Here is a 24,794-nt window from a genome sequence, read left to right on the forward strand (position 1 = left end):
TTCTTTTCTCTACGGTTGTAAGGAAGGGAAAAAAGGGTATCTTCTGGCCATCCTGCGAACCACCTGGCCCAAACCTATGACCTACTGATGGGTTACGAGTGTGACCCGCAGCTTGAAAAAAACAAGCCAGTTTGTTGGAGCGCTTCTCACCGTTCTTGCAGTTGGGACCGGTCCAGCCCTCCATGCAGCCCTGGTTGCCCAGCTGGTCGCAGACGTAGTGGCCGAAGTAGTCGTCGCGCGGCCGGCACACCTTGTTGCACTTGCTGCCGTAGTAGTTCTCGTCGCAGCGCACGCGGATGCTGTACTCGAAGCGGACGGACGGCGTCTTGTACTGTCCCGTCTGGCGCTCCTCGCCCGGCGTGATCATCCCTCGGCGGATGCTGCGTGCGATCAGCAGGTCCTCGTCTGTGACCAGAAACAGGAGAGAGGAGACACCATTAGGGATGGGACGATAATCGTTATTGTCGTTTATCACTTGCGATAATCGTATTGTGGAGATTTAAATTTATCGTGAAATTATCCACGTCACAACACCTCAGAGGTTCCTTATCTCCCCGAGTCATGTCCACAAGGCAACACTAATGCATTTGGCAAAACTGATGTGGAAGCAGTGGAAACTGCCTCCAAGCGAGGAAAAAGGTACCTTTCAATTTACAATTTAGGCATTTAGCAGACGCTAAATCCAGAGTGACTTACAATAAGCAAGGTAATACACTAGTAAGACGCCTCAGGGCAACAAGCGACCTCGTTGTGCCATGTCTTGGCCATCTGGCCAGTGATGTATATCGGACCAGTTATCCAATATGGAGACCCCTGGTACCCATATATGGAGATCTATGTAATGTATATGGAGATATGCTGTGAGAGCCCAAACATGTCAAAGTACTATGACGTCTATGACATCTGACATCATACATACAATCCCTTTTATGCCCATACATAGATATGTCTGTAGAACCAGCCACTCCGATATGGGCTGTCTTGGCCATATATGGATTCTGTTAGTGTGGTATGTGGCCTCCATATATGGGCATCCCCATATGAAGTCCTGTTAGATATGGGCTTAATATTGATGACATCAGGGAACTCCATATACGGACATAAAAGGGATTCTGTTAGTGTGGTTCCCCTGACATCAAGGTGACGTCAGAGCATGACGTCAGAGCGGCAAACCCATAGACCTTACCAAAGTGGACCGTTCCACAGTGTCAGGTGTGACAGAGATACTGGACAAGATGTGCCGGTTTTCATAGTTAACTAACTAACAATAAATACAGTAAATCAACATCAATACATCAAATGCACAGCAATAGTAATCTATGGAGAACATAGGTATACCACCAAGCACCTATTCAATAAAACACTTTATAAGAACAAAGTAAGAACAGATAAACAATGCTATCTAAAAACATGTATGGTCATTGAGCGTAGGCCACGGCGGAAGCTAGGGAGTGAGTCTGCTGTTCTAAGTGCAACAGGGAGTTTATTCCACAGTTTGGGGGCCAGGAGGAGGGCAACGAAAAGAGATGCAACATGGTTAACAAAACAATAATTTTGGAGTGGACCCGGGAAAATCAGAATGATAATACATTGCGGGGGAAAAGTATGTATTATATATTGTTTCCTTATTATTATTATATCATCTTACAGTACATACTGTACATTTGGGATACATATTACATTCATATGTTTGGGATCCATATCACCACGCTGGTGATATGGCTGATCACCAATTAATAAGCATAACAGCACAGAATACATCAGCTCTGGGTGCAACACATTGCTGTGTTCATTGTGAGCACATCATGGTCAACGAGTGCATGTGGGGGATAGATTCGCCTCACAGCTTTCCATAATAATAGAATACACCATCATGGCACTGCAAGTGCAAGGCACTAGACTGTACATCACTTATTGTTGTCGGTATAGCCTTTTTTATTATCTAAAACATCCCCGACAGGGGATGTGACCCAGCTACCTGCTGGTCAGCGAGACTGGACAGCAGACAGAGCAGAAAACATAGAGAGAGGCGTTGATGGCCTCCGAGATCAGAGAGGAGGGGGTTCGGATAAAGGTCACGATCCACTCTGTTCTTCCAAGCAGCAAACGGGAGGAGGAGGAAAAAGAAAGGAAAAGAAAAAAAGCGGGCAGAAGCAAAAGGAAAACAAGCCGAACACACAAACAGAGGGCGAAGGAGCCGGGGTCTGCGAGGCCTTGATAACCCCTCCGACGCTTTTTTCAGGTTTTCCTGCTTTGTTGTGAAACGGCCTTTTCTGGCCGGCTCGGTCTGCAACCTCCCCTCCCCTCCCCGCTTGGCTCAGGATATCCAGTCCCGACTCCTTCGGAGCCAGGGCGGAAATAATAAGAGACGGGGAACAGAGGAGGAAGGGCGACATAGGAAAGGGCCTTTAGCTTGTTCTCAAGGAACAGAAGCACCGTGACCCAGCAGGCAGGCTGTGCTGCCGCGTCCCCAACAAGGGATGGGACCATATGAAAATTTCATGTCACGATTATTGTGATCAAAAAACTTTTTTTTAATTTATGATATTATCGCGATAATCAAAAGAACCCCAAAATAAAAGGTGAATTGATCCCAGTGCATTACGGAGGATAATTTCACGATAAATGTAAATCTCCACAATATATACGATTATTGTGAGTGTTTTTTTATCACGATAAACGATAATAACGATTATCGTCCCATCCCTCGTCCCGACCACCAAGCAGAACAGCTGTGACACGGCCTGGGCATGATGGCACGGATGGCAGGCAAGTGTTGCTTTCGTCGACTAAAACTATGATGAAATGTTTCGCTGACGAAAACAAAATAAGATCTAAATAAAAACTAAGCTATGATGACTCAATATGTTGACGATTTTGTCAATAAATAAAAATCTGGACTAAGAGAGGGAGGGACTAGTGTAAAAGAGATCCAGTAGAACCAAAAGACAAGTCATTTCATGTTTGGTCGCCTCGGGTGTTGCACTCTGAAAATAGCCGATCTACAAGCTCACAACGCAAGCTTGTAGAGCGTTATTTTCAGCATGCAACCAAGTGTAAAATCAGTCTTTACGACTCCATCAGGGCCCGCCAAAATACATTTTTGCAGACAAAAGCAACAGTAGATTTAGTCGACTAAAATCTTATATTTATTCGACTAAAACTAGACCACAACTACAACTTTTCAAATGACTAAAATGTGCTTAAAACTAAATGAAATTGTATTCAAAAGACTATGAATAAAATCAACGCTGATGGACAGTGGCAGTGGCATAGTGGGAAGGGGACAGGACAGGAGGATCAGCCCAAAACTCACGCTTACAACCTCTCTCTCTCCTAAGAAGGGTTTACTGTTACGCTTTAAATTTTAAAGACCAGCTGAAGACTTGATTTCCTGGCTTCACTTTGCCGTGCGACTGCAGTGGCATTGCCTGGAAATACACAGTAAAATCCTGAGTATTCGTTTGACTCATGAGAGTTACAAGTTGATTAATTAACAGTGAGGGTTTTACTGTGCACCTGCACGAATATAAAGCAACCTTTTCATAGAATCCAATTCGTTTCATCGTTTGACAGCACAATCATCAGTGTATTTTGGAGTCATGTCAATTTATGTTTTCAGATATTTAACCACTTGAACCGTCAATACTTAATAAACCTGACCTTTCACTCTGTACTTATTCTGCTCTTTTCCCCCTCAACTCCAAACCTCTTTGCCAAAAATAGCCGATCTACAAGCTCACAACGCCTCGCAGCGCGAGGCGTTGTGAGCTTGTAGACTTGCTATTTTTTGGCTAAAGTTCTCAGAATATGGACACTAGGGTTCAAGTGGTTAATATAAAAAGGAGGAGAAAAAAAAGCTTCTATCTCACAAAGATTTGGAGGACCCCCTGTAGTAACTCCGAGGACCCCCTAGGAGTCCCAGACACCCTGTTGAAGACCCATGATATAATGCATTGGTTAAGCGTCTTCACTCCTCACATTCATTCACCTCGTGGATGGATTTGCAACCAGACTACCAGATTGCAGCCCGGCAACTGTAGAGTGCTGTGTGTAGAATAGATTCCCTGATCACAATATCAACACGATAACCTCTTCCAAATATGTGTTGGTGTAATAAAAGGTAGGTGTAATATGTTGTTAAAATTGCTGAACTTACAGTATGTACAGAATGCAAAACAGACACTTTAGGCAGGAAATAATGAAGCGCATATTGTCTCCATTTCGTTATTGGAAAACAATATAAATAAAAGTTTGAGCTAATTGCTTACATCCTTTTGTTTGACTAACACGACGAAACCCTGAGTTGCCCAGCTGTAAAGCGCCTGACACCACCTTTTAAGAGCATCCATAAAACCTTTACTACCAGGTAGCATAAAAACAGTCGATACGTTTAGAAACGTATTCTCACGCTGTCCTTATTTAGTCCGTCTCTGAAAAGTTTACACACCGCCGCCCCTCCCCACACACACACACACCACCTGAACAGCAAAGCACTCACTCACTGCTGTTCATTTCCAGCAATTAGATATAAAAATATAGTCCAATCATGTGCTCTCTCTCTCTCTCTTCTCTCCCTCTCTCTGCTGAAGGAGGCTCTCAAAGAGAGCTGTTGTTACCAGGGAGAGCAGACGACAGAGGAGAGAGAGAGATAGAGGGAGGGAGGGAGAGAGAGAGAGAGAGAGAGAGAGAGAGAGAGAGAGAGAGAGAGAGAGAGAGAGAGAGAGAGAGATAGAGAGAGAGAGAGAGAGAGAGAGAGATAGAGAGAGAGAGGGAGGGGGGGCAAAACTGCCTTACATAAATCATCGAGGGGGCTTCAGATTTTCAAGTATTTGACCAAGTCAAGAGTGATATAATAGTCTACAGTATCCGTGTTCCAAAAAAAGACCGTTATGGCCCACATTTTAAGTGCGCTGGCTGTAGTGTATCACTGTGCTGTATTAGGCCCGTTTCGTCTATTCAAGGAGCTCTGATTTATACTTTAGATCAGGGGTCTTCAACTGAGGAGCCCTAGGGGGCCCTCAGAGTTACTACAGGGGGTCCTCCAAATTTTTGAGTGATACAAAGTTTTTTTCTCCTTTTTTATATTAACCACTTGAACCCTACTGTCCATATTCTGAGAACTTTAGCCAAAAATAGCTGATCTACAAGCTCACAACACTGCAAGATGTTGTGAGCTTGTAGATCGGCTATTTTTGGCAAAGAGCTTTGGTGTAGAGGGGGAAAAGAGCAGACTAAGTACAGAGTGAAAGGTCAAGTTTATTAAGTATTGACGGTGCAGGTGGTTAAATATCTGAAAACACAAATTGTCATGAATCCAAAATACACTGATGGTCTTGCTGTCAAGCAATGAAACTATGGAATCTATGAAAAGGTTATGGGGTCCCACTCCCTGCTTCATTTCTCTCTCAACTAAGGGGTCCTTGACCTGAAAACCTTGAAAACCTCTGCTTTAGATGTTCTACAAGCTCAAAATGTGCCAGCGTGCACTTAACTGCTATAAGTCTGACTTACATACCGCTGGTGATGGAGACATCTGAATCCCACTGATCTCACATTCCCCCTGAGTGAGAGCGTCAACTAAAACACCTCAGTCTATGACACGTTGACGAGAACAAATAATACGCTAAACTGTTCAAATATAAAAAGAGACAGATGATTCACTTGATACACGATCCTACTGCCACCGCCACGTTCACACCGAGTGGTCGTCCGCTACAACTTCTGTCAGAAGCCGATCCAGGCTGTTGCCACAACAGCGAAGCTGCCATGATCGATGAACTGCTTGTTGGCAGAGGGGGAGCTCGGCGCCGTTCAAACGGCACCTTGGTCCAGGTGCTTTCATAACCTGCCAGCCTTTTATGGTGTGTGAGTCATTCTCTCCCTTTTTATTATTCGTAACGTAAATCATAAACAGTTATTTTGGTTTTGGGGGTTTGATAGCGGGCGGCGCCGCGTGCTTCCTCTTTTTCAGACCTGTTAAGGTGTTGCAAACAAACAAACCCGGGCCAATTCGTGCCGTTGTCCTGTTGGAAGCCTGCAACGGAAAACGTCTTTTTTGCACTTGGATGTGCACCGTGTTGCGCACTAAAAACACTGATTTACAAGCTCAAAGCGTAACACGGCACGCCTGCACTGTAAGCTTGTAGATCTGCAATTTCTGGTGTGTGAGGCAGGCAGGCAACTAAGTACCAGTAAGATGCCTAAGGCCGAAAAGTGAGGTTGCGCCATGTCTGACTCTTGGCCATCTGGCCAGTGATGTATATCGGACCAGTTACCTATATATGGAGACTCCTGGTACCCATAGATATTCACAGATATGGGCTTAATATTGATGACATCAGGGATCTCCATATATGGGCATAAAAGGGATTTGGTTACGCTGGCATCACAGGGATCTCCATTTATGGACATAAAAGGGATTTGGTTCCCCTGGCATTACAGGGATCTCCATATCTCCATATATGGGCATAAAATGGATTTGGTTCCCCTGGCATCACAGGGATCTCCATATATGGACATAAAAGGGGGTTACACCCCGCCACTCCGAAATGTCTCCTTTCCTACATGTCTCCATTCCGACACTAACTCCCTCTCTCTAACCCTAACCCTAAACTTAACCTCTATGGAAGTGTCGCCACTCCGACAATAAGAAGTCAATTTCGGAGTGGCGACATGTCTGAATGGAGAGAGACACCCATAAAAGGGATTTGGGTTCCCCTGACATCACAGTGATCTCAGAGCGTGACGTCAGAGCATGAGAGTCAATCAACAAAAAAGACAAGCGTTACCCGTACATACAGACAGACAGATACGGTCAAGATGTGACGTTTTTTCTCAGTTGCAGACACGCAGAAGATGCGAGGCAGAACAGCAGGTCCTGCATTGATTTGTGACACACCTCTGTCATGGATGTGACCGTGTGATCTGGGCATTAGGGGACACTTACATCACTGCCATTTCTAAAAAGCTTTTACTGTGTCTGTAGACCTGCTCAGCTGTAACATGTAGGCCGTTCAGCCACCCATGTTACCATTTAATCACATTAACCCGTGTGTCCCTCCATATTTTTGGCACGATAGGAGGTTTTCAAAATAGCAGCAGATCTAATGATCGGCTGATCAGATTGTAGATAGATCGTCTAAGTCAGTGGTTCTCAAACTGCTTTGGCTGCATTACCCTCTTATACTGATTTCTGAAGCCGAGTACCCCCTTCCCCTGACTACGGCATTTTGCTTAGAAAAATGTACGTCAAAAGTCCAGTTCCCAGGCCAAATATGTTCAAAATAAAACGGCACAATGTCAAACAAACATTGCTTTCTATTCAATAACAGCTGTACTAGTCCAAGGCATTGATGTAATTTGGTTTGACAATTTTCAGATGAGCAGGTTCACACAAAGTCTGTCAATCTTTTATCATTTACCATAACACTAAAATAAATATTCCCATTTTCAATTTGTTCTCATCTACCATTACCCCTGCGTACTCCTAGGGTACAAGTACCCAATTTGAATGGCTAAGTATAAAATAGTATGATACATTAACACTATTCTGTTTTTACTTGTGTTGTGTTTCCAGCATGTATTCGGCATATTTCGGCCAGTTAGTGAGTTTTGAATGCACTGTGTCATCTGCTGTATGCCTGCACAGTGAGTCCACGTTTCCCACATGGGCACCAGTCAAGATGCACACCTTTTAAACCGCTGTGGTGTGGATATGGGATACGTGATTGAGGTGAGAGCGGCCCTGCCCCTGTAGACGCGCCACCTCCTCCTCCTCCTCACCGACGAGCCAACAATAGCGCTGGCCTCCTTTTTTCTCTAAGCGTTTTTTCTGTTTTGTTTTTTAAACACACAGGGGCTTCCTGAAGCACAACCAGCTCCTCTGGACAGAGAGCCTCTTTTTCCTGGGGCCTCGCCAACCCGCTGCCCAGGACTGATCCTACTACAAGGCCCTAAATGAGTACATATTGTTACTTTCAACTCCACCCCCTTCCCCCTTTCAACCCATTAAAATCTGGAATTACTTTATACTTTGGCTATTGAAAAGCAGATATACAAGCTTAGCGAGCTTGTAGATCTAGTATTTTTGAAAAATCGTGTCATTTTTGCCAAATCTTTGAATATATCTCTTTTAAAGCGAAGATTTGTAACTCAAATATTTGCTTCTGGGTGGGTCCCTGGAACAACATATTTTGAGATGGGGGTCCACTGGCAAATACATGTCATTTTGGGGGTCCTTGGCATGAAAAAGTTTGAGAACCACTGATTTAGAAGAAGGGTTTAGGGGGCGCCCGCTGGCCTACTTTGTGCAGCCTGGCTGCAGCGGGTCGCTAGTTTGATTCCCGAGCCCGCCAGATTTGCTGTGTCTCTCCCCATTTATCTCCCTGTTTAGAAGACATTTATAGAATCTGAAGATTTTTTCAAAAATAGCAGATCTACAACACAGATCTACCAGCTCGTGAGCTGGTAGATCTGCTATTTTTTTATAGTTAAAGCATAAAATAATGGTTAAAATAATTCCAGGCCATACAATTTTTTTTAGCTGACGCTCGCTTATTTGACACTTCCAGGGTTAAATTAACACACTTTGCCACGTAGCAACAGTGGAATGGAATATAACAACCTCTGAACTTTGTGACTCTGTCTGTCTGTCTGTCTGTCTGTCTGTCTGTCTGTCTGTCTGTCTGTCTGTCTGTCTGTCTGTCTGTCTGTTCCTCACAATATATCCATCCATCTACAACATCCATCCATTCATCCATGTCATCAACTGGATCAAATGGACCCGTAAAGGAGTTAAGTGATTCTGAGCGGTTTATATATAGGTATATACCTGAGATCCTGAGTGTTCCGATTCATTTAACTCCTTTCTATCAGACGGTCACAGTAGTGCATGTTCCATGATAATTAAGTGGCATTCGGTAGCCGCCCCGTATAACTGACAGCTGGGGCTAACGCTAATTGAGAAAAAAAAGATCTCTAAACCCAAATAGAAGCCGCGCTGCCTAAATTAATGCCTTAACGAACCCATGTGCTCACAGTGCTTAATATAGTTAGTGTCCCTAACTGTCTGACAGGCCCTGGGGGCGGGGGGGGGGGGGGGGGGGGCAGAGAGAGAGAGAGAGAGACAGACAGAGAGAGGCAGGATGATTGAGAGAGATGCACAGGGAGAGAAACAGAGGGAGTGAAGAGACAGTGGAAGCTGAGAGGGAAAGGGGGAAGATAGATGGAGAGGACATAAGATATAAGGGGGGGGGGCATTGGAGGAGAGTAAAAGAGAACTGGGTGGTGTAATAAGAAAAGGATGAGAGAGTAAGAGAGGGAGGCGATAGGAAGAGATCCTGAAATAAGAAAAAAAGAGACAGGGGTGAGCAAAGGAGGGAGAGAGAGACAGAGGCATAGAGAGAGAAGAGAGAGTGAAACAGTGGAGAAATGGAAAGAGAGAAAGAGGGGAGAGATGGAGGAGAGAGAGCGATGAACACGATCCATCTCACACAGCAAAATACTGAGTGTCAATAAAGGCAGAAAAATACCCCAAAAATATCTTAAAAAATATATAAATACTGAGTGATATTTTATCCATTTGTAACTCTGCAACTGCACCGAATGGAGCTGAACGGGCGGTAATTTTGCACCCTCAGGGTTAAATTCACACTCTGGATTTGACCCGGAGTCTCCCATAGGTCTTATTACAAGTCTAATTTCCAATCGAATGGCTGCATTTGGAGCACATGCACACCGCTCCTAATTGGTCGAGCTGCTGCTGCACCTCTCACATTTTGAAAACAAACATGGCAGCCACCATGCCCGAAGCGAGTTCACAAATCGCAAATAAAAGCTGCATTAAGCGAAGTTATCTGAAATCAACAGCATCTCAGAACAACAGGATGCACTTTTGGAATATCTATCTGGGAAAGACGTATTTGCTGTTCTGCCGAAGATGTTTTGATGCGCTGATGGCTACTGACTGGGTAAAGGAATCTAACAATCAAAGTGAGTCATCGTAATGAGTTGTCTATGGCAGGGGTTCCCAAACTTTTCCGAGGCAACCCTACATTATAATTTTCACTCCCAGCACCTTATATTTATAGCATATCGTCGTTATCGGGTGGAAACCTTGTATGTCCAAAACCGTTCGTTTTGCATTTGTCATCTATAAAATTTACTAAACTAGTGAAAACAGCCGATCTACAAGCACACAACGCCTCGCGATGCGAGGCGTTGTGTGCTTGTAGATCGTCTGTTTTCACTAGTTTTGTGCGATAGAGGTTTCTGCCCGACAGTTACGATATTTTAGTGATTATGTTGCGAGGAACATTGAGATAATAGCCATTTTGGTTAGAACTGACTGAAAATAACTTTGTACTTCAAGTTTAAAATGATACTAAATATTTTTTCAAGTGTCCAGATAAATTCCAAATATTATCAAATGATCTCGCGACTCGCGGCACCCCTGGACTGCCGCCGCGGCACCCCAGGGTGCCCCGTCACCCACTTTGTAAACCCCTGGTCTATGGCCTGGTCCCAGACTCTCTCCCCTCGGGAGTGTCTGGCTGTTCTGGCCCTACACAGCCCCAGCAGGGATGTGAACCTGCCACTCATCAGCAACCCCTGCAGCGCAGCAGGAAGCGCTGTTACAACAACGACGCTGCGTTTTGGAGGATTAGTGAGAATGAGTGACACGGACACAGTGTGTGTGTGTTCACAGGTCAGTGGCTGACACAGAGCTATCACCGCTATCAGATACAACCGCTAAACCCAACCCCAGCTGGCCTCCACCCAACTAACATGTTGCACAGCACACGCCGCACACACAGGCTACGCAGCAGCACTGCGTCCCGAACACATTGTTCTATCACCATTTCTGGGAGTACCCCCTACCAGTCGAGAGAGAGAGGGAGAGTGAGGGAGAGAGAGGATTGATTGATACCTCGTTCAAAAGAAGGACAGGTATTCTGTGTATAGTTTGCATGTTCTCCCTGTGTCTACTAGGGTAGATACCCTCACAAAAACATAGAGTAATCCTGGTCTCTATACTGCCTCCCCCTGGCCAGCCGGGGTGCCTGATGGAGGGGAAAGGAACTGGTTGGAATAATGTGTTCCTTCCACGCGCTACATCCAAACCGGGGAAATCCCCCCTGTCAGGTGAAAACTGAAAAGAAGCAACCTGGACTACTCATGCATTCCCAGGTGCAGCAGAGGGAGAGCAGAGCCCAGGACAGCTTAGGAAATTGTCGCTAAATCGTGGGATAAAAATTATAATAATAATAAAAATTCAAAAAAAGAAGGACAGGTAGACTGACAACCAAAAGAACAGAATATAGACAGTATATACTGTATATACATGTATAAAGCCAGCGAGAGAAAAGCCTGCTGAAAAAGCATGGGCCACTGGCATAGTGGTCCAAGCACCTAAGCTAGTAATCCTGCCTGATGGCGTGTCGCGGGTTCGAGTCCCGATCCTGACTAACTTTGCTGCGTGTCACCAACCCCCATCTCTCTCCCCGTTTCCTGTCAACCTACTGTATACTTATCAATAAAGGCATAAAAAGCCCCAAAGAATATCTTTAAAAAGAAAATGTAAATTGAATTACAGCATCCACTGAAGAAGCGAAAACATGGAGAGGAAAGTGAACTGAACATCAACTAAGCCATTGGGATTGACACGCACCGCTCCCTTGGTCACACAGTCAGCGTGTGTCAGTCAGCCAGCCAGCCAGCCCCTCAGACACTCTGTGAGTCAGTCAGCCAGTCTGTGCATCCGTCAGGTCATTCAACCACCACACCGCAAGCGATTCAGTCGATCTCTGAGTCAGTCAGCCAGTCATCCAGCTATTCAGTCAATCTGAGTTAGTTAGTCAGTCAGTTAGCCAGCCATCGAGGCAGTCAGTCAATTAGTTCAGTGGTCCTCAACCTTTTCAGGCTGCGACCCCCAAAATAATCATATTTTAACTGGGGACCCCCCACCCTGACGAGCACTAAGAGTTGAGGCATTACATTTTGTATAACACGGTTCTATTTTCACAATTTCTGCCTCTAATATTTAACAATTTGGCCAATGTTTAATTTGTCATGTTAGAGGCATTCAAAAGTCCTTAAATTGTCATTTTAGAAATGTGCAGATACCCTCTATACACTTAAACTTTATGTTGGTTTGTTTACAGTTGAGTGAGAAAACAATGTTGCACATTAAGTTAATCATCTGGGGACCCCCCAAAATACCCCCCTGGAGGTCCCGACCCACAGGTTGAGAACCACTGAGTTAGTCAGTCAGTTAGCCAGCCATCTAGGCAGTCAGTCAATTAGCTGTTAAAAGTCAGCAGTCAACCAGCTAGCCAGTCATTCAGTCAGTCAACTGAGCCGTTCTCCAGCTAGCTTAATTCACCCAGGCGCCTTAGCCTCAACCACAGATCGGCACTTAGCTCCAAATAATTAAAAGGCACTCGACTTTTTCAAACAAGCAAACACCTCAGCAGAGAGAGGTCCCGCTTTGTGTCATCACACATAGATTACATTCCTCAATTAACCTTTACTTCCTCCCGGCAGCACTTTGGGGAAGAGCACCGCGGCGTACGGAGGAACCTCGCTGCTGAGGGGAGCGTGTACAAACAGGATACAGCTGTGTACCAAACATCTCCGCAGGGGCGTCACAAGGGGTAGGAAAGTGGGACTGAGTTACCAGGGCCCAAGGTGGAGGGGCCTTATAGTAACTTTAGCTATTTGAAAAATAGCAGATATACAAGCGCGCTTGCGAGCTTGTAGATCTGCTATTTTTTGAAAAGTCGTGAAAATGTGTGCAAATCTTTGAATATGTATTTTTTAAGCGAACATTTGTAACTCAAATTTTGCTTCCGGGGAGGTCCCTGGAACTAAATATTTTGAGATGGGGGTCCGTGGCCAAATTTATATCATTTTGGGGGTCCTTCACATGAAAGAGTTTGAGCATCACTGACATGGAAACATATAGGTTTCTTGGCACACATTTTCACGATTTTTCAAAAATAGCAGATCTACAAGCTCGCAGCGCGGCACTCGGTGCCGCGCTGTGAGCTTGTATATCTGCTATTTTTCAATAGTTAACATTCATGGGGGGCCCTCAATGAATCCTTGTACCCAGGGCCAAGAATTTGGTGTGACGTCCGTGTGCAGCGCAAGGAGGCGGCCAAGCAAGCAGGCCAGGGCCAACAACTAATCCATGGCTCCCTTACTCCTCCTCTCCTGTGATCCCTCTGGGGATAATTAGTCACTTTTCATTAAAGCCGTTCTCATGAATAGAGTGGGAATCGGGTGTACCTGGCTCGTCGGTCGGTGGAGGGAGGAGCATAAAGGTGTTTTTTATGTTTAGTTTTCCCATCCCTGCAGAATGGCACAGGATGGATTTCATACAACAATCAATGATCATATTGCTTCATGTTTAATATAATGAAGAGTGGTATAAAAAGTGGTGTTAAGTGGATGATTGGGGGGCGGTGGTGGCCTGAATGGTTGGAGTATGTGTCCATGGATGCGTACAGTGATTACACACTTCCATTTCCTCTACAACAGGGGTTCCCAAACCTTTTTGTCTCAGGGCACCCTATGAATATTTTTTTAATCCGAGGCACCCCTACATTATAATTTTCACTCCCAGCACCTTAAATGTATAGAATATCGTCGTTGTTGGTTGACCTTGTATGTCCAAAACCTTTGTTTTTGTATTTATCATCTATAAAATGTACTAAACTAGTGAAAACAACCGATCTACAAGCACACAACGCCTCGCGATGCGAGGCGTTGTGTGCTTGTAGATCGGCTGTTTTCACTAGTTTTGCGCGACAGGGGTTTCTGCCTGACAGTGACGATATTTTAGTGATTATGTTGCGAAGAAAACGTTGAGATAATAGCCATTTTAGTTAGAACTGACTGAAAATAACTTTATACATCAAGTTTAAAATGATACTAAATATTTCTTCCAAATAAAAGTGTCCAAATAAATTCCAAATATTATCAAATGATCTCGTGGCACCCCTGGACTGCCGTCGCGGCACCCCAGGGTGCCCCGTCACCCACTTTGAAAACCCCTGCTCTACAACCATATTGGACTTCCTCTGGTGCGTGTCTCACTCCAGTCCCCCATCTCACCGTCTCACGGCGGTCCACGGTCTCATTGCCAGCTGTCCTACCGTCCGTTTGTACGAGGACTAAATACAACAAGGAGTGGACGGTCCACCTTTTTAACACAGTGTCACGTTGAAAGAATTTTACAAAATTTGCCCATTATATGCCCATGGGATGAAAGTTAATCACTCAGTTTTAATTTAACTTGAACACTTTCGATTTGGGGAATTCCACAGTTAAGCATTAACTTGTAGTCCTTTTCAGCGGTTTTCTCAAATAAATATTACGCTACACTGTCATCATATAAATATATAAAATAGGGCTAAAGTGGTTCAAATTATTTAGCCTTTGAGCAAGGCATGGGTTGCACAGCTGCTCAGTGACTAACAGTAGAGGGCTAAGCATACAGTCTCAGTTGTGAATGTGTGTTTAGCACAGGCATCACAAGGGGGGGAAAAGTGGGACTGAGTTACTAGGGCTACTTTATCTATTGAAAAAAAGCAGATCTACAAGCTCACAGCGCGGCACTGAGTGCCGCGCTGTGAGCTTTGAAAAGTTTGAAAAGTTGTGAAAATGTGTGCAAAATCTTTAAATATAGTCCGTGGCCAAATACATATCATTTTGGGGGTCCTTCACATGAAAAGGTTTGAGCACCACACTGACAGAAACAGATTTTTTTTCAAAAGACCTTAGAAGAATTTGAAATATTCAAAGACTTTTTCACGATTTTTCAAAAATAGCAGCTCTACAAGCTTGTATATCTGCTATTTTTCAACAGTTAAAGCACAAAATATGGCGTAATAATGCGTTCCCACTTCCCAGTCTAAATGGGTTAAACCCCCTCCCCCTTATGAAGAACATTCATGGGTGGACCGCAGTGAATCCTTGTACCCAGGGCCCAGAATTTGGTGCGACACCCCTGGTGTTGAGCAATCCTCTTCTACCGAAATTCAGGTAAATAATAACTGTTTGAGATCATGGAATCCTGGCAAGCCTAACTCTAAACACCCAACATATCAGCCCTGTTCTCAGGAAGACTTCTATGACTTATGGTGGTGGTTTGGCATTTTCACCCGGCGTTCACCCTTACTTTGGAATGGAACATGGCTCCAGGGTTGAGCATTGCCCAGGCAATGTCTCTCTTAAATCTCCCCCGACATATAAAACTACTTTTGCACTCTGAAGCCTCTTCTCTTTTCAAAAATCTGTTTGACTCATCTCTGAATAATCTCCAAGTGATTCAAACTCCTCTTTCTAACAGTAAACACACCAATCAGTAACATTTAGAGTGGAGTCGAACCAGGGACTTTCTGTCAGGCATTAGAGCCTATGTGGTACAGTACGCGTCCTAACCACTCAGCCAAGAGGTTCACCCAAGTATATTTAAGCGCTATCAAGTCCCACCACAACATGTTGCATCGCAATTCGTCATTTAATAAAAACAAAAGCCTTTCCAATTCATTAGAAACGTTTTGGACAAAATCTGTCTTAGACAAAGTCTATGAGGACAAATCACGATCGGACCCAGAGATTTGTTATCAGTCAGGCTCTAGTCCTAATTCCACTGGTTCCTTTCCTTCCCAGCTTGCACACGTGGGTGAACACAAAGAGGAGTGGGCGATGGAGGGGACTTACCGTTGGTGTTGTGAGTGCTGTTGTCCCAATCCCATGCTTCCACTATCAGCGTGTACTCCCGCTGGAAGAGAGAGAGACGAGACAACGGAGGTTATCATCACGGTTCACAGAACTTCACACTCATAAAGACAAACACGGTATACAAACAGACACACGCGCAACAGCACAGAGACGCACGGTATTGCCGTGCACATAAAGCACACATAGGAAGAGACACAGACAGATCTTGAATGAAAAGAAAAATCACTTTATCAACCCATTTAGGCCAGAAAAATACCTAGAAATGTCTTCTAAATGCTAACGGTTTTCTGAAAATCTTATGTTTCTATGATCAGTGGTGCTCAAACTTTTTTTTTTTTTTTTAAAGATATGTTTTTGGGCTTTTATGACTTTATTGACAGGAAACGGGGTGAGAGATGGGGAGTGACACTCCCACATTTGGTCGGGTACGGGAATCGAACACAAAGCCTATGTGGTAGCGAGTTTCTAAATTCTAGGAGAGCTAAGGCAAAACCACGCCCCGGACTCATTTTTGAAGCTTGTGATTGGCTGAACCGGAGATAGGGAGCGCTCCATTGTAGTCACTTGGACCGCGACCGGTGCACCAAAACCTGAACCTATCCTTAACCATTCCTGAACCTAACCCCAACTCTAACCCTAACCCTAACCCTAACCCGAACTCTAACCCTAACCCTAACCCTAACCCTAACCCTAACCTTAACCTCAGTAAAACAGACGCTGAGTAGCTAACCTGCCGACGCTGGTGAAAACGAGCGCTCCTTGCCTTAGCTCTCCTAGAATTTAGAAACTCGCTATGTGGTATGCACCTGGACCAGTAGGCCAGCGGGTGCCCGGTGCTCAACATTTTTAATGTCAAGAACCCCTAGAAATAATATGTATTTCACTGCTGACCCTCATCTCAAAATATTTTGTTCCAATGACCCCGCTCCCCAAGAAGCAAAGATTTACAAAAGTTTGTTTTAAAAAATATATATACAGTATATTTAAAGATTTACACAAATTTTCATGATTTTTCAAAAAAAAGCAGATCTACAAGCTAATAAAAAGTGACACACACACAGTCATAGAAACGTAGCTATGCCACCCTTGCAAACACAAACACACAATCTCTGGTTCTCTTGGACACGCAAATAATCTCCATTATGCTCTCCCACCCACACAGACGCAGTCACGCTTTCCCAGGCGCACCACACACACACACACACAAACACGCGCATGCAAACGCACGCACACATACAGTACATACACAAACACTTTGCCACAGATACTCAGGTATGCCCTTGTGGACTTTTAGTCACTCTCTCAAGACACTCAACACACTACAAAAACAGAAACCCAGATATGCTCTCTCACACACATCATATTTTTGCATAAAGGTGAGGGAGACGGTGGGAACGCAGCTCTGGTTCTCACAGCGCGCTGTCACTGATTAGCCACTATCTCCCCCAGGCTAGTTAACAAGTGTGCAACCAAACAGTTGGGAAACAAGGCTAGGCCGTCCCGCTATTGGCTGGCTGGAGCCCTCCACACTGTGCGAGACTCACTGGTGTAATATAGTAGTGTACATCGTTCTCTCGTCAGCCGGAAACCTCGTATGTCCAAAACTGTTACTTTTCAGAATTCGAAGCAGATCGATAAAGCTTGAAACGCGGCTCAGTTTTGGATACTTTTGTGTGACACTGCAGTACAGTGTTTCTAAAACTTTCAAATTTCAAGGTCTCCCCTTAACTCTGACAGTGTACAAATGGAACCAAATGAACCCGTTAGGTTCATTTGTACACTGTCAAAGTTACAGACTTGTGTGGGTCAATTTAGACCCCTCACTTTGTGAACCACTGCTGTAGTATGATAAAGTGAGGCATTCATTTAGGAGTTTAGAGTATGGTCGGTGTTAAGCGGTTTCTGCCCGACTGTCATAATATGTTTTATGTGGTGTATGTGGTTATGTTAGTTAGAACATATACAGGTAATCCAGCCAATAAACAAACTATGCACAGACACCATCAGAGCCATCTGAGCAGTACAGTAAGTTATCCTCCTCCAGAGAACAGAGAATTCTCTCCCTTTCCCTTTCTGGGGGTTTTGAGATGTTGCACCAAATCTTGATTATCTTTAGGCATGGCAACAACTAATGAAACTAATAGTTTATAAAAAATAATTGATTTGAATAAACATCGATTTTTGGGGGGAAACAACTGAAATGTCATGAAGTTAACCGCTTTCACCTGGCAGAAACATGTGCTTCTGTTAAAGTGCATGATTCGATTAATGGGAAGAGTAATCAATAGACCAATCACTAAGGAAAAAATCGATAGCTGAAGCCCTAAACCAATTGTCTGAGATTTAAATGAACTACTCTACTTAAGAATTTTACTGTATACAGTACATGTCATATAGAATATGGGTATGGAGCCAGAATCAGTATTCAATATTGGATCAATATTGGTCAGTGATATTACGATCAATGAACAGTATATTAGCCCATTTAGAACGGGTACACATTATTGTGTATCATTATTTTATGCTTTAACTATTTTTGAAAAATTTTGACCCGATTCTATAAGTGTCTTTTGAATCCTTCTAAGGTTTGTTGAAAGACCTGTGTTTCTGTGTCAGCATTCTGGCTAGCCATCGTCAAAGAAAAGGTCCTTTTCACTTAAATGGAGCTCAGTTAGTCTGTTCTTGAGAGACTACTATGTCAGTGGTTCTCAAACCTTTTCATGTGAAGGACCCCCAAAATGATATGTATTTGGCCACGGACCCCCATCTCAAAATATCTAGTTCCAGGGACCACCCCCAGAAGCAAAATTTGTGTTACAAGCGTTCGCTTTAAAAATACACATATTCAAAGATTTGCACACATTTTCACAACTTTTTCAACTATCTGCTCTTTTTCAATAGCTAAAGTAGCCCTAGTAACTTTAGCTATTGAAAAATAGCAGATCTACAAGCTCACAGTGCGGCACCGAGTGCCGCGCTGCGAGCTTGTAGATCTGCTATTTTTGAAAAGTTGTGAAAATGTGTGAAAATCTTTAAATATATGTATTTTTTAAGCGAACATTTCTAACTCAAATTTTGCTTCTGGGGGTCCCTGGAACTAAATATTTTGAGATGGGGGGTCCTTCACATGAAAAAGTTTGAGCATCACTGACATGGAAACATAGGTTTCTTGGCACACATTTTCACGATTTTTCAAAAATAGCAGATCTACAAGCTCGCAGCGCGGCACTTGGTGCCGCACTGTGAGCTTGTATATCTGCTATCTTTCAATAGTTAAAGCATTCAATAATTCTAGGCCTAAATGGGTTCGTATGTAAAAATTTAAGGCCTAAAACTCCCAGCATAGCCTGTATCAGCCGTGTTCTACATTCCAGAGGAGCCTTCGCTGTCCCACAGGCAACAAACTCAAACTGTGGATTGATTCAGCTGCAATCTATTTCATCTGCTCTCTTCTTTCTTTTATTATTTTCTCTCTATTTTTTATTATTTCTTTCCGTGGGCATCGGCAAGACGAGCCGAGATGGAGCTTGCTGCACGGGGCGGTCCAAAACAGCTGTGAGTTCCCATGACCCGAGACTGACTCTCCCTATGACTGAGAGGGCTGCTGGGAAGAAGAAAAAAAAGGAAAAGATTACAGGGAAAAGGCTGTAAACGCTGCGGGTCTGAGGGGTGGCTGTGTATTGAAAGAAACACGGACCTGCTGGACTGAGTCAGGGACATAAAAAGGACTGTTTTTAGGTTATTTTAAAGACTACGTCCTCACTGTCGGGCAGAAACCAAATTTGCATATTTCACCTCTTTTTTTTCCTCCTTCTTTACTGTGGGGTTTATAAATGTTTGACCAATGAAAAGTAATAAACAGAACTTGTGACTAAATTAATAAATAGATTGGAACGATTGGTTATTTTTTCCATTTCCTGAAAAGTACATAACAGCGACAATGTACTGTCTGTTGTTGTGTTGTTGTTCGCCCTGTACTGTTCTGTTCTTGTTTTTGTTAGTCTTGTTTTGTTTCTTGTTTTATGTCCTGAGGACAACGGATGAAATTTAGCTTTAAGCTAACTCCGGCTGGTTTACACTAAGATCTTTGTATGTTTTATTATGCAATATGTCATTATCTCTGTGTCCATGAACTGGTACTGTCCTGTCTAAATAGACAAATAAAGTAAAGTAAGTAACGAGGGCTGTATTTTGATTGTCTAAAGTACCGGCTCTTATGCCTCAACTTAAAGGCCTGTCCATACTGTCTCCGACCACCAGACTCTTCGTCGGAAAGGTCCGGTTAAACTACTCTCATCTTCTGAAAAGCATTAGAATTAGAGTTTCGGAAAGCTGCACGTCGGAAAGACGGAACTCTCCGACAAAAAGTGTGGTGTTCGTAGACAGTATGGACAGGCCTTTAACTCATTTCCTGCGATCCCCGTCGAGCCCGAAGATTTAATTAGCTTTAATCATTATGAAACGATTAAAAGTATGGTCGCTGATTATAGCCGATTCTGGCTCTTTAGGCCCGCCTCCTAACTGTATCCGGTCGTATTTCCCGTTTGGACCGGATCTAGGTTTCCATATCCGGTCTGAGGTCCAATTGCAGCTCCGTTCGCATAGCTTTTCATTGTAAACAAGTGAGCTGTCTGCACGGCCATAGAATGGTATTTTTTCACGCGTTTTTTATTTATTTTGTAGCCGTTTGATTCTTTTACCCGCCTGGCATATGATCCGCGCACATATCGTCTGCTATGTGCGCGAACGTGTCCACGTGTTACCATAGCGCACAGCTGGCTGTTACCAATGTTTTTGTATGTAAACACTGGCGGATAAGCAGGGATACAGCGTGGCAACGGATATGTCTATTTCAATTGGGGTTTTTTTATTCGAAAGCTGTCACCGAGTCTACACGTCTACTAGATGAGTCGCGCACAGATCGTGCACGATGCGTGCGCGTGCCCACGTTAAAAGGTAAGGACAATTTGGCAGGAAAACAGTTCAGCCTATGTTTAAAATAGCAGCAAATGAGTTAAGTGAAGGCATACGAGCTGGTACTTAAGACAATCAAAATACAGCCCAGGATGTCTCGTTTGATAGGTGATGTCCAGTGGAGAGCGAGATGAATCTGTACCCACAAGCCCAAAGTACAGATGTGCTCTATGATGCTCTAACGCCCCAAGCTACTCTAAGATGCTCTTAAAGTACAGCCCATAGTCTTTTTTTTTATATGCATTGATGTGTGTAAAGATGAACCCTTTCAACTCACACCTCAGATGAAAAATGTTATCTCACAGTAGTATTTTGGCACCCAGCCGAACCACGCCGACTGCCGACATGAAGAGACAAACCACAGCTACCCCAAGACTCACTCACTATAACCATGACTATCACTTTATAGTCAATAAACTTTTAGTACTAGTACTATACCCAAACTTGTATGCAAACAATTATGAAGAACCCACACACTTGATCCCTCCGCGCTGTCAACATGATTGATGGGCTGGGGGCATCAACATAGACGTGAAATTTACATGAGAAATTTCTCTTCGCTTTCATTAATTCAGAGACAAGAACACCCCGAGGCTGAGATCTCATGTGCTATAAAATAGAATGATGATGTCATTACCTTTAGGCTATATGTAACTGTTTATTCCCAGGACTGCACGTAGGCTATTGTGTGTGCGCGTGCACGTGTGTGTGTGTGTGTGTGTGTGTGTTTGATTAGTATTTTATTAGACAAAAGTGGAGAACAAAACAAGTATAGTCAATAATACATTAAAGAATGTAGTACAGTACAAGTACAGTTAAACACCCTTCCTAAAAGGATCATCGCAAAAAATACGTCTTTTTACTGTATTTTTTACGTCGCAAGTCCTGGGTATTCAACTCATGGTTATACAAATAACAAAAAACTAAAAAACTTGCAAACATCATCACAGTTATACAAAACAGTATATGTACAGGGTAGGGGAGACAAGGGGGGGGGGGGGGGGGCGGGGGTAAGGCGGGGGGCTCACTTCTCGCCTATCTATGGGAGAAGTGCTAACTAACTACCTCCGCCTCTAACTTGTTGGAGATATTTGGTCAGATAGGCTGGCACTGAGGGGATCGAGGGCAGATTTGCATTGACTATTTTGAAAGTCAATCCCATTTTTAGTTGTGTGTGTGTGTGTGTGTGCGTGTGTGTGCGTGCGTGTGTGCGTGTGTGCATGTGTGCGTGTGTCCGATAGACCACAACAACCACATCGATTTCAGTACCTGCTATTCATATCATGTTTTACAACTTCCCTTGGCGATCAATAATGAACATGGATCCCTCTAATCTCTCTCTCGCCCCGTGCTTTCACATGAGCGTTATCATAAATAATGATGGTTATTGTATTATCGCTATTAGTTCCCATGACCCGGGGATGACTTGGCCCGTCTGGGGGTCTTTAGCGAGGGCCGAGGGGAGATGACAAAGTGCTGCTGGGGACGGAGATGAAAGAGGAAGGGGACGTCGACCAGCAGGCCTCGAAGGTCTGTATTTACCTCTGACACAAACACACTGACCTTTAGCAACTAATTAAACAGACAAACCACTTACAACACGCTGACACGGCCCCAAACACCATGTAAGGGGCCGGCGAAGTGCGCAAAATGACAGGGCACCCTTCCCTTCCCTTCCCATCCCCCCTCCCATCCCCGTTCCCTTTATCTTTTCGCTCTATCTGCTCTACGGTTCTGACCCGTGTAATATTGGTTTCTTGTTATTGCACGTTGCAGTCAGTTGCCATGGAAACCCGAAGAGTCAGTGACAGGACGGGATGACGGACAGCCGTGGCGCTAACGCCAACTCAAGTAGACACAAGCTCTTATGCCTCATTCACACTACGAAAGGCCAAGCTAATGGTTTGCTTGGTAATTCAATGTATTCTCTATGCAAACCAGCTTTTAAAATTTCCAAGCTGGAAAAAAAAGCTTGGAAATGTTTAAAGCTGGTTTGCATAGAGAATACATTGAATTACCAAGCAAACCATTAGCTTGGCTTTTCGTAGTGTGAATGAGGCATTAGTATCTTAAAAGTATTGCTTTGACTCTGAGAATACACCTTAAGGGTCCATTCGGTTTATACATTCTCATAGTTACGTTATTATAACATTACACAGACCCTACAGATAATGGAACCAACGTGAAAGTCCCATCTCTGGCTGTAGTGCACTTTTGGCCGTAACCCCAAGAGAAATTCTCGGGAAAAGCTACAACGATTTCCCTTTTTTTTTTGCACTTTTTATCAGCTGTCAGAGGCTATAAGAGGAATGGTCTAGTGAGCTAAATGCTAGGTTCTGATGACAGATTTACCGTATATGATAATAATATATATCCTTTGGTTGGCCTTATGTAAAGCTCGACATGAACGGTGAGTGAAGCAAGTCTTGTGTAGGACAACATCAGTGGCGTCAGTTCAGAAAAAGTTAAGGTATGGCAACATGACTGGTGTCTTGCACGCGTGCGAAGGCGCGCGTGCAAGACACCAGTCATGTTGCCATACCTTAGCAACAGGCACGATACATTTATTTTAAGAAGTACATTCTATTTTTTTCCCCAAAAATGTATATGGTTTCTTGGGCTGGATATGGCAGCCTGGAACAGTTGTTCAAGTGCAGCTAAACTTGGCAGGTTAGTAAAGGTGCCACAATTAACAATAATGCATTACACCTGTGCAGCTGACCTCGGAATCTGGGAATATACCATTTTGTCAAGATGGGGAGAATACAAGTGTGGAGAATATAAACCTAATAATTTAATAATACCTTTGTTAAAGTGACCATCTTGTAAAAATGTTGCATTTGTAGTTATATTACTGTAATTTAACAACATATAACCAGCGCAGATAGACAATAAGACATTCGTGGATTTATATTTAAAAGTAACTTTTATTTCCCCCCCTGGACCCAGGGTATGGCAGCCGCATACCCCTGCCATACCCAATTGACGCCCCTGACAGGCATGAAGGGATACGTCCACAACAGCTGTCTGGCTCTCTATAAAGCAGCGCTTTTCACCGTTTTTGTGCCCAAGGCAGACACATCTGGGGCAAGTCAAAATCTGAAGTCACACCTGTACTCATAAGGGAAAACAGCAGACCTACAAGCTCACAATGCCCTCGCCATGCGATGCATCGTGAGCTTGTGGATCTGCTCTTTTAGCTATTTCGAAGGTTTGTGGGGTGGGACATTTGCCTCTGCAATGGGAAATGAGTGCACACAAAATACTGACGTAACTGAAATAATTCATACGATTTTCAGTGTACATCCCCGAAGCACACCTGGACGGCGCAGCTGCGGCACGCAGACACGTGCACACATACTGTAGACTTCAAAGGGGGCTTGAGCCCCTGCCCTTTTATCCATCTGTAAAACTCCAGACCATGAATGCAGTTTCTACTATGGTGAAAGAAATGCAAATGCCCCCCCCCCCCTCCATCCCTTCTCCATGCCATACCCGAAGGCAGCATTCAATAGCATTGCCTTGTCTAAACTCTCCTGAACTTGAATCCAGCATCTTATGTTGAAAGAATTGCCCTCTCTGTGTAGAAATCCCTGCCGTTACACCACATCTCCAGTATTGACCTAATTATGCTTAGTTCAGTGTGGTATTAAGCACCGAAAATAGCCGACCTCCAAGCTCACAACACGTTGCGGCGCGTCTTTTTGGTGAAAAGACGCCTCGCCTTTTCACCAAAATCTCTTGAAATTTAAGCCCCTGCCTCCTTAACATTCTCTGCACATCCCTGTGGGCACATCCTTTGGGACCCCCCCCCCCCCCCCCCCCCCCCTACACAGTATTGATACATGAGGGCCAAATAGCAAACACACTCAACAACAAAGACCACGGCTGAACTGTACAACTACAAACGTCCATTTTTCCACATCTGCCGTGCAAACGTTCTGCAAAAGAGCCGGCGTGCCTCGAAAGGCAGTGTTTTTTTCCCCCCCGAAGCCAAAAACAAATCAGCGGGTGTAATAGCACTGTACTTTTCCCTCCCAAAACTGTAAGTACACATTACTGCGTGC

General features: G+C 44.0%; 1 protein-coding gene and 1 long non-coding RNA gene across 2 annotated transcripts in view; both read right to left on the reverse strand.

Moving 5' to 3' along the window:
* The window catches only part of LOC308306375, a 388,228-nt gene that overhangs the window by 271,437 nt on the left and 91,997 nt on the right, over positions 1–24,794 (reverse strand). The window lies entirely within an intron of this gene.
* The window catches only part of LOC308305464 (protein jagged-2-like), a gene marked incomplete at both ends in the record, with an annotated part of 95,420 nt that overhangs the window by 43,194 nt on the left and 27,432 nt on the right, over positions 1–24,794 (reverse strand). Inside the window, 2 exons of the mRNA XM_080750260.1 lie at positions 151–405; positions 15,733–15,793. Coding sequence (XP_080606386.1) covers positions 151–405; positions 15,733–15,793 — 316 coding nt within the window. The remainder of the gene's footprint in view (positions 1–150; positions 406–15,732; positions 15,794–24,794) is intronic.

The sequence above is a fragment of the Nannobrachium achirus genome (assembly GCF_963921795.1).
Source record: "Nannobrachium achirus genome assembly, chromosome: 20".
NCBI classification, from domain to species: Eukaryota; Metazoa; Chordata; class Actinopteri; order Myctophiformes; family Myctophidae; genus Nannobrachium; species Nannobrachium achirus.